The sequence below is a fragment of the Camelus ferus genome, chromosome 10 (genome assembly GCF_009834535.1).
Source record: "Camelus ferus isolate YT-003-E chromosome 10, BCGSAC_Cfer_1.0, whole genome shotgun sequence".
In the NCBI taxonomy this organism is placed as follows: domain Eukaryota; kingdom Metazoa; phylum Chordata; class Mammalia; order Artiodactyla; family Camelidae; genus Camelus; species Camelus ferus.
In genome coordinates this window covers 47416866-47428851 of record NC_045705.1, presented here as the reverse complement: position 1 = coordinate 47428851, position 11986 = coordinate 47416866, and the positions used below count along the sequence as shown (strand labels likewise).

The window sequence follows — 11986 nt, the reverse complement described above, 5'->3', positions numbered from 1 at the left end:
GTTGGTCACTAACCTCTGGAATCCACAGCATTGGCTTGATGGGTTGGCCGGTCTCCTTTAAGGGCCTGCCTCACTTCGGGCTGCAACCCCACTGCCAGCCCTCAGACCCTTAGAGGCTGATATCATTCGCTCCTCCTCAGCCAACTGAGGGCTGGGTGAGACGGGAGCACCCCTCCTGTGAGGCAGCAGCAGCTGAGAAGTCAGCCCTCCGCTCCCAACTGCAGTGGAGGCGCCGGTTCCAGAAGTGCGGCCTTTTCCACTCTTGCTGCGAGGCTTGGAGAAGTTGGTGTCAGATGAGAGGTTGGCCCTTGAGATTTGTTCGTACAGGGAATGCTGGGAACTCTTATAAACTGTTTCACTCTCATGAAGAAGTCAGGCAAATAGGAAGTGACAGTCTTTCTCATCTTCTCTTGACCAAAATCCACCTTGGAGCCTGTTCCTACCGTCTAAATCCGCAAGCATTTCCTGCTGCAGCAGTGTATGCGCCACAATGAAAAAAGCAGGCAAGTCCTCCAGGCTAAGGGGGTTGCGGGCTTCCGAGACTTACCTCCCAGCAAGGCAGATGCAACAGCGGGGAGCGGCGGGGGGCCTGAGCTGGGGGCACAAGCCCAGAGCTGAATGGGCTCCAGGGGGTAACAGTTTGCAGGGCACAGACAAGGCCGTACACAGAGGTCATAAAACAAAATTTATCTTTAATTTGTAAGTGTCAACAGCAGTACAAAAGATGGAGTGATGACGACTAGATTAGGGTAGAGAGGACAGTCTTGAGGTAAATGAGCATAAATAGGCAGTTCTTATAGACACTCCCCTGAGGGGCCTGGGCCCCATCATGGCATATACATTATCACCCAAAGATGGCATGTTTAACACATCAGGAAAGCACCTTGTGCAAAAAGGAAAAAAAAAAGTAGCTAAGGTGCCAACATACACCAGGATAGATAAAGACAGTGTGTCTTTCGATTTTGTCTTTTCCCTTAATTATGAGGCAGAGGAGGGGAAGACTTTGAAAAGTACCACTGAAAGATTATTCAATGTTGAGCTTTATCTCACATCAATACTGCACAACGAAATCCAAGAAGTCTGTGTATGCAACAAAGCTAAGAACAATGATTCATTCCTTTAAATTTGAAGAGATCCTTTTTTTTTTCATTTCTTTAATCCTTAGCAAACTTTTTTTCCATTATTAAGAGGAGAGTGTGAGAAAGATGTGATGGCAACCCTTAAGGTCATTTAAAAACTTTACACTGGACTGTACAAGATTTTTTTTTGATAAACTATTTACATTTTCAGACTTTCAAACATATTCAAAGCAGCAATAGACACTAGTTTTTATGGTTTCTGTTTTTTTTTTTTCTAATTGCCCAAATAGTTACCAGCCATGGGCCAAGTAGGTACCTGCGTTATACATAGAATTTCTACAAAGAAAATCTGCAGCTAAAATTTGCTCAAGGGCGTATGAAATGCCCTCAGTGTCCCAAGGGCCGCGCACCCGCAGCGTTGCTAGAGGAACCAGCACAGTACCTTGACAACAGAGTTGTAGTTGCCCCAACAGCCCTACACGAACTTTACACTTTGAAACAGCAGCCAGCATGTCAGTCCAGCATGTCAGTGAATTGTGCTGATTAAATTAACATAGAATACAATCTCACAATATACATCACAAACAAATTACAATGTCAGGAAATAAAAAGAGTTACAGTAAGATAAGTTATGTAGTAACAGCTTATAAGCTTGTCTAAGGTAATAAAAATTTTACATGGCAAATACAATAATGAATGAACATAAATGCTAAGCATTCTAATTTGCTACGAGCTGGAGAAGGGTACAACAAAGACTGCACTTTCAGAAAAAGCAAAGACACATATGACAAAGGAAGACAAACGGAGAATGCACATGAGCAGATCTGCAATGTGCAGCATACAAACAGTTAAATATTTGCACATTCCCCATACTCCAAGAGCACCAGCACTGAGGCCTCACTTTATGATGCTTGTGGTTCTTCAGGAATAAGAAACTACTGAGCAAGATACGTCACTGAGTTGCCTTCAAGCTTTCATACTGCCAGGGACGCCAACCAGAAGAGTAGCTCCAAGTTAGAAGAGCGTTACCTTTCCACCCCTCCCCCACCCACCTCGAGCCCCGCCCCAAAGGTGCCAGCGTTCTGAATACTTGTTCATGAGCTTTTGGAAAGAAATCTGTCCCCAAAGGAAAAGATGGGATGGGGACGAAAAGGAAATGCGTCTGCATATCAATTTCAGTGATGTTAGCAGGAGGTTACGCTCAAGAGTATACGGCATCAGAAACAGAACATAAGCATAAGGAATAACAGAGAGAAGTTGTTTATTCAGGAAGAAAACAAGACAGGGGGCAGATGACTTAAGGAAATGATGCAAGTGCTTTTGTAAAAGGACAAATGAGGTCATACAATATGATTATACTTTGAGAAGTGAGCTTAAGTGCCAACTCAGTCCTTAGACAAACATGTACAAAATCAGGCTACAGCAACCAATTTTTCGTCATTTTCTCATTAAAAAGGAAGACCCAGTCATAATTTCAGTACATTCCCCTAGCTGCATTCTTTGCAGTTGTTGGCACTTGGTACAGGACTTCTCATATGGTTTAAAACTACTAACTGATTCTTTTTCTTTTCCCTAAATGAGTAGGTAGAGGTCACCTCTTTGCAAAATGAATAAACCGAGAGAAGCAGCCTCAGCTATGATGTTCAAGTGACCAGGCTGCCTTCCTACTGGGGGTAGACGGGTTTCCTCGGAACAATCCTTGCTTTCAGCTGGTGCCTGTGCTCCCCGCTCGCTCAGGAGGGTGTGCTCTGGAGCAGCAGCCTGGCTTCACAAGGAAAAGAAAGGAGCCTTTAATTTCAGCCCTCGAGTGATCACACCCTTTTCAAACACCCAGGCTCCAGTGGGGCCGATGTTCAGGGGAGGCCAGAGTTGGCTCAGCAGCACTGCTAGCCCACACCTGAATTTAGAACTTGGCCTGAGGGCCCGTGTCAGGACCCTGGCAAATCAAATCAGGCCTGAGGACAAGGCTGGGGAGTATCAAATAACAAATGAAGCAAACTGATGTGCTCCTAAAAGGGCGAGCTGAATATACATGGAAACAACAAAGCTTTCGTATCTTCCTGGAAAAGATACTGCATCACATCTGCCAATGAAATAGAGAAACTGCCTGCCTGGCTGCTACTGTCCACAGACTGACCTTTTCTTTCTCTCTCCCTCCCTCTTTCTCTTTCTTTCTTTCCTTCCTCCTTTCTTTTCTTTCTTTCTTTTTCTTTCTTTTCTCTCTTTTCTTCCTTCCTTCCTTCCATCCTATTGCATAGGGTCCATTTTTTTAGGACAGGATTGTCTGCCAGTGTCCCTATTCTAAGTAACAAGGAAAATCCTGATCCTGCAAGTTCTTTAATAAAATGGACATAATTTTTACCTTTGATTTGAAGATACTATGAAATAGGGGGCACTGAAAAAAAATTGATGAACATTCTTTAATATAATTGGGATGGTGGGACTTTTATTAATGGCCAATCTCAGGCAGATTTTTACCTTTATAATGACATTCAGCCTTCCTGCTCTTAGATGGTCACAGAACTACCTTATAAGATTTATGTGGATTCACAAAGCAAACTGACTCTCTCCCAGATGTACTGGAAATTCACCATGTTGAATCCATCAACTTTCTCTAAGGGAAAAAAAAGTGAAAGTCTGAGTCTGTGGACAGTGGGTTCTAAGCTGTATGAGAACCCGAGTGAAGGGTTTTCCTGCTCCAGCTACGGGTGGGACTCTGCTCTCTCACTGTGGCTGATAATTCACTACCCTGTGAGGTACAGTGACTCATCAGCTTCTAGTCTGGACCAACATGTATGGATAGAGAACAAAAAGGAAATACATAACTTACATTTCACTAAGTATTCATGAACCAAAAATAAAGTCTATTTCTATGTTATATTTACACAATTAGAAAAATCTAAAATGAGATGGTAAATTCATAAAAACTTTGTTTAAGCCCCACTGAAAATAAAACGAAGTGATCCCTATGATTGTCATTCTTAATTTCCACGGTATTTAGAGCCAAACTTGGCTAATAAGTAGAATAAACTGCTTATGTGCAGAATTTAGATTCAAATACAGCATCACTGTTTGACCCAATGAAAGAGACGTTTACAATCAGATCATTCCTGAATAGCCTTTCATTTTTAAGAACATGGCTAGAAGTAACTGAACCCCAGTACTGAGGCAGAGCTGGAGCTAAAACAAAGTGTTCATACACACATGTATTTTGCATAAATAAATGAAATAACAAGACATAAAAATGACTCAAATCCGGCAACTGTGAGGCAAGCCCACACGAGTCGAAACAGATGACTTTTGTTCATGTAGTTTTCGTACAACAGCTTCACATTAGTCAGAATTGATAAAAAATACCATTTATATCCAGTGCTTATAACACTTACGAAACAACATCTGTGAGTGTGTGTGTTTTTTGTTGTTTTTTTTGTTTTCTTTTTTTTGTTTCTTTTCTTTTCTTTTTTACTACAAGCAAAATCAAGTTTCAGTCCTAAAGAACAGTCCTTTGTTCTCCACCAGCCCAGAATATTATTTTGGCATGGTCATAAAAACAAACAGAATTACCCTACCATTCTAAATGTTTGCCTTTGTGCAAAATTAATTACATACAATACAATGCTAGCCATGCAGCGCTCTACCTATGCAACGAAATAAAAAAGGAGGGGGAGAGGGCAAAGCAGAGTCAAAGAGAAAGAGGAAGAAACATGAGAATGAACTGAGGAGGAGAGGTATGTAATCGAAAGAAATCGGTAAGACAATAATAAATACTTTTTTTTCAGAAAAAATGACCTCCTCCTCATTTGAAATACAATGTACAAAAACAAAGTTCCAATCCCCAACCAATATTAAGAACCAAACATTCCTATCAGTACCTTAATCAGCTTATAGAGAGCACTCCCAGCTAATGACATGGACAATAATGTCTTGGCGAGACCTATTTATTGCTATTAGGTATGGCCTTGAGCACTCAAATAAATATGAAGGTATACTGTTCTCTTCCAAGTGACAAAATGGCTCAAGAACTCTGATGGGGCTGTTCCTGTGTCCTGTGATCAGATTCTGGTTGTCCCATGAGGTGAACTGTCCTATTTTCTGACATCCTCCCATTGAGCTACTCTGGCTGAGGCCACCCCCCGCCCCACAGGCAATCAGTCCTGGTTTCAGGAAGGTCAAAATGGCACAGCCGAGCTCCCTGTAGTTAGGAGATTGGGGACAAAACCTCACTGCCTCCCAGCCCATCAGTGCCTCTCCAGAGAAGCCCCTGTGTGACAAGAGCAGTTAACCTTGTTCACACGTAGGCATGATCCCCATGTGGCCACAGATGGAGGGAGCAAGCCAGAGGCACTGTCTGCTGCCCCAGGAGTGATCTGTTCCCCAGGGTTAAGAGTAGGAACAGCCCATATGGGGAATGTATTTCCCCTCCTTCTCCTTCCCTGCAGTTTTCTTTCATTCTCCAGGTATCATGACTATTTGCCTCTATCTTTGCTTTGAGGCTGTCATGTGGCTTCTTGCCTCCTGGGGATTTTGCAAAGCACTCCCTAGATGTGCCAGATGGGACAAGGCAGCTCAGTGTAAAGGTGCCAGCCCATGACGGCACCACTGTTGACTCCTACATGGCCCGCAACTTTGGGCTTTAAGATTGGGTGCAGGACTCTCCTGCCTGGCAGTCACCACTGTTGACTCTTGCTGCTGAGTGGCATTCAGGATTAATGCCACTGATGCAGATCCTACCACTTGTTGCTTAATTGAATTAAGGGGCAATTCTGGCAAAAGATTCAAGGTCAAGGCGAACCTCAGGGGCATATCTGTTAAAGTGTAAGACTCTACACCTGTATCCAGATACACAGCTCTGTAGCCATATATACAAGGATGTTCAAAAACAATATAGGTATTTAGTAGTAACTTGTTTCAGAAATGCTTCCAGATGATCTGGGGACATAAAATTACTATGTACATCTTTTGTATCTAGCAGGAGAAGGAGGTGAAAATGGCTGAAAAGTTATTTGGGGAAGGAGGGTGAAAAACAAGAATTATTAAATTAATGCCACCAACAAATTTTTTTTAAAATAAATAGTAAGTGGACCCGTGACATTCTGGAATGAATAAATTATTTAAGAGAAAAATGTGTTAAGACTGAATGTCAGGGTTAAAGGCAAAGGGATAATGGATGTAGTGAGAGGTGGTCTCAGGCAGAGAAGACCACCGTGTCGGTATCTGGTGTGGTGATCGCTCTGGTGTGTGGCCGTCATATCATGTCACACACTGATGGCGCGTCAAGAGGCAAACACAATTGGGTACACGCACTGTGGCAACCTTGTTCATTCCTTACAATATCTTGTCTCCAGATTCCTGAGTACTTTACCATTTTCTGGAAAAAAAAAGTGTGGTTTGCTATTTTATTTTAAGATGCCAAAGATTGTCTAAGACTTTGCAGTGTCTCCTTTAAGACTTTCAAAATATTAAGATTCAAAAGTTATGAAAAAGTTTGGCACATTCAAAGTTTCACTCTACACGTGGACAAATGGAATTCCGAGGCCTTTTGAATATGCTCTACATGCAGCTGCACACGCCGTGGACTTGTTCTGTTTCACAATATGAAATCCTCAGTTGTTTTCTAAAATAATTCAGAATAAAAACACATTCACAACCTGTAGGCCGGCACAGCATACCTGAGTGAGAATGTTTAACCCCATCTAAAACAGTAACTTAAACCTTTATCAACATCCAAAAGAAAAAAAAAAAAAAAGTAAGACAAAAAATATAAGACTTGTAAGACAGCTATGGGTTGAGATAAGTTTTCAAGTCCTGGTGTCTCATATTTAATATGTCTTCACCTAAATTAAAAACAACAATAACAACAATAACAATAACGACAAAAAACTCAAGTTCATGAAAAATCAGGGAAAACTTAATCTGTCTCACACTTTACGAAACAATTAAGACCATTCTGCTGATGTAATTGTGGAGCCACAAATGCATGCGGGCTCTTTAAGAACTTTTTTGTTGGGGGAGGGGCAGTGAAATGTCAGAGTATTTTAATTCGGCAAACAAACGCTCCTCAGTTGGCACTGACAGCTTCAGGGGCTTCATTTTCACTGCTATAGTCTGATTTGGGATCATCTTCGTAGTCGTCATACATTTCCATTTCATCCTCTCCATTAATCATTTCATTTCCAGCTAGGCTTCCGCCGTCTGTCTTCATTCCATAAGTGCTCTGGATGACCGGGAGGCTGGGCTCTGGGCTGGCGGAGGTGCTAGAGCAGTCAGATGTCATCTGAGGTGACGGTGTGGTAGTTGCCATAGTAATAGCACCAGGATACACAACACCTGTTCCTGTGGTGATTGGAATCTGAGGCTGTTGCCTGTATAGATTCAAAAAATAAAGCAGAGGGAAATATCTACATACATCTGTTCTTCTGTGTGGCACTGGAATTCATCCCCCACACGTTCTAAAAAGGGGCTCTGTGGAAAGTCTAAGCAGATGACAGAATGTGACAAAGGTGTTTCCTGGAGGGGTCCTGCAAGTCTCCCTGACGCTGTGGTTGGAGTTAAGAAACACAATGGAAGGAATTTATTGATGGTTTTGCGACATAAAATTAGGGTCCTTATAACATGACAAATATGGCAAAGTTTCGATAACTTCTGGCATTTGGAACAAACACTGTGGTTAATTCCACAAAGTTACTTGCGAGATCATTTTTAAGATCTCCCAGAACATTACAAAATATAGGCTGGTAACATGAGACATGCTACAATGTCGCTCGCTGTTAAGCAGGCTTGTGTCTTCACCTTGGTTTGAGAACTGTACAGTTCAAGAAAGATCAAGATGAGAAAGTATCCGGTATATCCCAAAGAGTCAGATTTAGCAAAGCATGTATTTGCTATCTTGTAAATGTCTATCTATTTCCACGGCTGAACTTGTAGGGAAGCCCCTGGAAGCTTCTATTTTCCTAATTATGGAAGGATCATCTTGGGTGTCATTACTCCTGTGGCCCTGGGCTAGAGCTGGGGTTGGAGGAGTCAGGAGTGAAGAACAATGAGAGCTCCTCCAACCACTTAACAGGAGGACACACGTCTCCTCATCCTGGATCCCAGCAGGGGCTGAGGCCTGGTCACACCAGATCACTTCGTCATAATGTCACTCTAGTTCAAATAAACCTACCAGACCCTTTATGAAGGTCAGTCTCTCCTTCTGCAGGGAGACATGGCTATCTGCCTCTCAACTTCCCTGGAGGCATTATAACTGGTTGAAAGAATTAAAGACCTACTACCTAGCTCAAAACTATGACTGAAATATTATTCTCATGGCTTTAGCATTCACTGAGTATTTCTCAATCGTTATGAACAGTAATATTAAGTTCACTTCAAAATGTCATTGTAACTCTCCTTTCTGAGCTTCAGTTTCCATGCATTTATAAAAGCTGGGGTCAGGGAAGTCCTGGAAGGTCCTTCTACCTTTTAGTACTTGGCTTCAGATCAGACCATCACTTGAACCATTCTTATTGACCCCTTCATTGAAACTTTCTATCCACCTCAGTCTAACAGGAAAAAAATCTGAATTTGTGAAGAACTAGCTTACCAGCGATCCTTTGACACTCCCTAAAGGAGCACAATTTCTCAAAAAGGCCTGCGTGTCCTCCAGCCTGGTAGATGGAGAAATGACACAAATGGCCTGGAATCACACTGTGGGATATCTGAAAATGCTATCTTTAACAACCTCTTTCAAACACTAGGAGGCATAATCATGATAGCTTAACCTTTGACTAACATAATATATATAATATTTTCATATGTATTACCTCATTCAATTAACATGGCAACTTTATGAGGTATTATTAAGCTCAGTTTTCAGATGAAGAAAATGAGGCCTTGCTCAAGGCCTTGCATTCAAAAATCAGCAGGGCTGGGACTTAAACCTAGGTCAACAGACTTGAAGTACATCACTCTTCCTTTTATAGATATTCAACATACAGATACACTAAGCTCCCTAAATGCCATAAAAACTCCTGGTTTCTACACAGCCTGTAGGTATCCAGCCGATACTAAGCACCTGATACTGATTCATTGTGTGTGATGCTCAAGGTAATTTTTTTTAATTACTCAAAAGATGATGACGATAGAGGAATCTAAATCCATGTGTAGAAACATCTGATAAAATGCTGGCTTCCCTTCCATAGAGTCAAATTCTAAAGATAGTATACTTCTCGTTTCCTAAGTTTTGGGCAAATTAACACAAAGTAAATTACATGCTAACCTACCCAAGACAGTAAATGTCTCATTAATTTTTTTTTACTGAATTTCGATAATTGCAATAAAAATATTTTTGCTTCAATCACAAAATGCCTGTAGAGTGATAAACTTTTATTGTAATATTGACCCATTTTACAGATTTCCCAATTTGGTGAGCTAATCTAAAATAGAAACTCTACATACCATATACAAACTATCAAATGGTATATTTTCTTTTCATGAAGGACATTTTCTTTTCATAAAGAAGAGATCATAATTTTCTGCAAGATTTTTTAAGTAAAAATATCTATATGTCTATTAAATAAATTTGAATTGAGCTCCTATTATGTGCTACGGACGATGCTTAGATGCTTTCACTGTTATCTTCTTTAATCCTCACAATCACCTGAGGGGTCAATTATTATTTCCCCTATTTTATAGATGAAGTAACCAGTTAAGGTTCAGAGAATTTGCTGTTTGTCTAAGGACACACAAGCCCCACATCCAGGAATTGAACTCTTCCTTATTTCACAAATTCTCTACTGAGGATATCAAGATTGGGGTGAGAAAGGCAAGTTCACACTATCAGAAAATTAGTTAACAATTTGAATCAGAATCCAAATATATATAAAACTTCTTATCTGATGTGGATGTCAAAATACCATTTCAAACTTACAGAGGCAAAACTGAATTCCTGATCATTCTCCCTTATAATGGCTCCTCTCATGACCTTTCAGATCTTGGTTAATGATTACTTCATCTTTTTGGCTGCTGGGGCCAATCCTATATCCCTATACCCCATCCATCAGCAAATCCTATTGGTTCATTCTTAGGAATATTGTCCAGAATCCCTCCACTTTTGCCATCTACAAACCTAGTTCAAGCCACCATCAACTCTAATCTGGTTTATTGTAAGAGCCTGCCTCCTTAGTTCAGGTCACATCTCTTTCAGACAATACTCAACATAGTAGACAGAGTGATCATTTTAAAACCTAAGTCAGATCACAATACTCCTCTGCTTATAGACTTTTCAATGCCTTTCCATCTCACTCAGAGTCAAATTCAAGTCCTTTCAGAATTCGGCTCCCTACCACCTCTCCTCATCTCTCTCTACTACTACTGCCTTTACTCATCGCATCTACTCATTCTGCTCCTATCGCTCGGGACTCATGTCTCCCAACAAGCCAGGCACAACCTCTCACCATCTTCACGGCTGCTGTTCTCCCTGCCTAGTTCTTCTCCTAGACATCCACCCGCGTGGCTGGCCCCCTCACTCCTCAGGTCTTTGCTCAGGTTTATCTTCTCAGTGAGGTTTTCTGTGGTTCTGGTTTAAAATTGCACTTTAGCCTCTCAAACCCCCTATCCTGTACCCTCCTTTACTTTGTTCTAAGGCATTTATTACTGTTTGATATTTATTTATTAATTCATTGACTTTCCCCACTAGACCGCAAGTTTCATAAGGACAGGGATTTTCACTGATACAGTCCCAGAGCTTAGGCAATGCCTGGAACACAGGAAGCATTCAACAAAAGTCTGCTGAATACATGGAATAAATGAATGAACGAGTGAGTGAGAGGGAAAAGAAATGAAAAGGCTAGGTAACCTATTTTGGAGAAGAAAAGATGTAAAGAGCTTAGCTATAAGGGAGAGAGGGTGGTGCGGAAGGAATGTGAATATAACCATCTTTAGATCTTGAGTGATTTTCTTCACAAATAAGGAAGAGATTTGTTCTAGAAAAGACCAAAGAAGAGGATCAGAACCAATCTATAAAGTAGGAGGCTTAGTTAAAAGAAAAGAACTTTCTAGTATTAAGAGATGTTCCACAAAGAAACTAGCTCCCTTGGAAAGTGGTGAGCTCTCTGGCCCTGGAAGAGTTCAAGCCGAACTTGGAAAGGACTCCCACAACTGCTGGCTGCTTGAAGGATATGACTTCTGAGGCCCCTTCTAAGTTACCACTGATTCTGCGGATGCAAAATCATAAGCTAACTGTCATGCTGGCCTTGCTCCCTCACTGTCATTATCAGCATAAAAAGAAACTAAAAAAAATTAAATGAGCATAGCTAGTTATACTTGAAGAAGCCTGGCTTTCAAGGGTTTCCAAAATATTGTCCCACCCTACATATCTTACTTTTCTTTACTGTCAGGGACAATTCCTAGGCTAGCCTCCCTCTTTATTATTGAACATTTTCATATTTCCCCCATGTGTTCATGCTCTCCTTCATGCTAAAATAGGAACCTGTCCTTCACCAGCCTGCCCCCTACCCACATCTCAAGTCCCCTACCTCAAGAATGGCCTTTGGTTGGTCCTAACCCATAGTAATCTCCCTTCCTCTGAGCTATATAATCAAAATTAGTACTTCATTACACACTCTGTGCAGCACTATGCAATGTATTGTGTGTGTGTGTGTGTGTAACAAACTGTTATTTGCTAACCTATTTATGTATATGTCCAGCTTCTCTGTTAATAGCATTCTCTGATAACTCACTGTGTGTAGAACTGATGCCTCATGCACTATACTAATTTAGTACAGTGCTAGGCACACAGCTGGTTTCCAACAGGCTTTTACCAACTGACCGACTAATCAATTAACAAAATGGAAAATCAAGCTTTGTCTATCGGAAATTACTTTCCTAGAAAGCATTTTTCCTTCCTCTACAAATCAATTGTGAAGTCAAAA

The 11986-nt window shown here is 41.1% G+C and overlaps 1 protein-coding gene across 27 annotated transcripts in view; it reads right to left on the bottom strand.

The window, feature by feature from the left end:
* Positions 1 to 672: 672 nt before the first annotated feature.
* The window catches only part of SOX6 (SRY-box transcription factor 6), a 556391-nt gene continuing 545077 nt past the window's right edge, over positions 673 to 11986 (bottom strand). For all 27 annotated transcript variants that reach the window (XM_032488948.1, XM_032488938.1, XM_032488944.1 and 24 more), the window contains one exon: positions 673 to 7441. In XM_032488948.1, coding sequence (XP_032344839.1) covers positions 7138 to 7441 — 304 coding nt within the window. In that variant the 3' untranslated portion in view covers positions 673 to 7137. The remainder of the gene's footprint in view (positions 7442 to 11986) is intronic.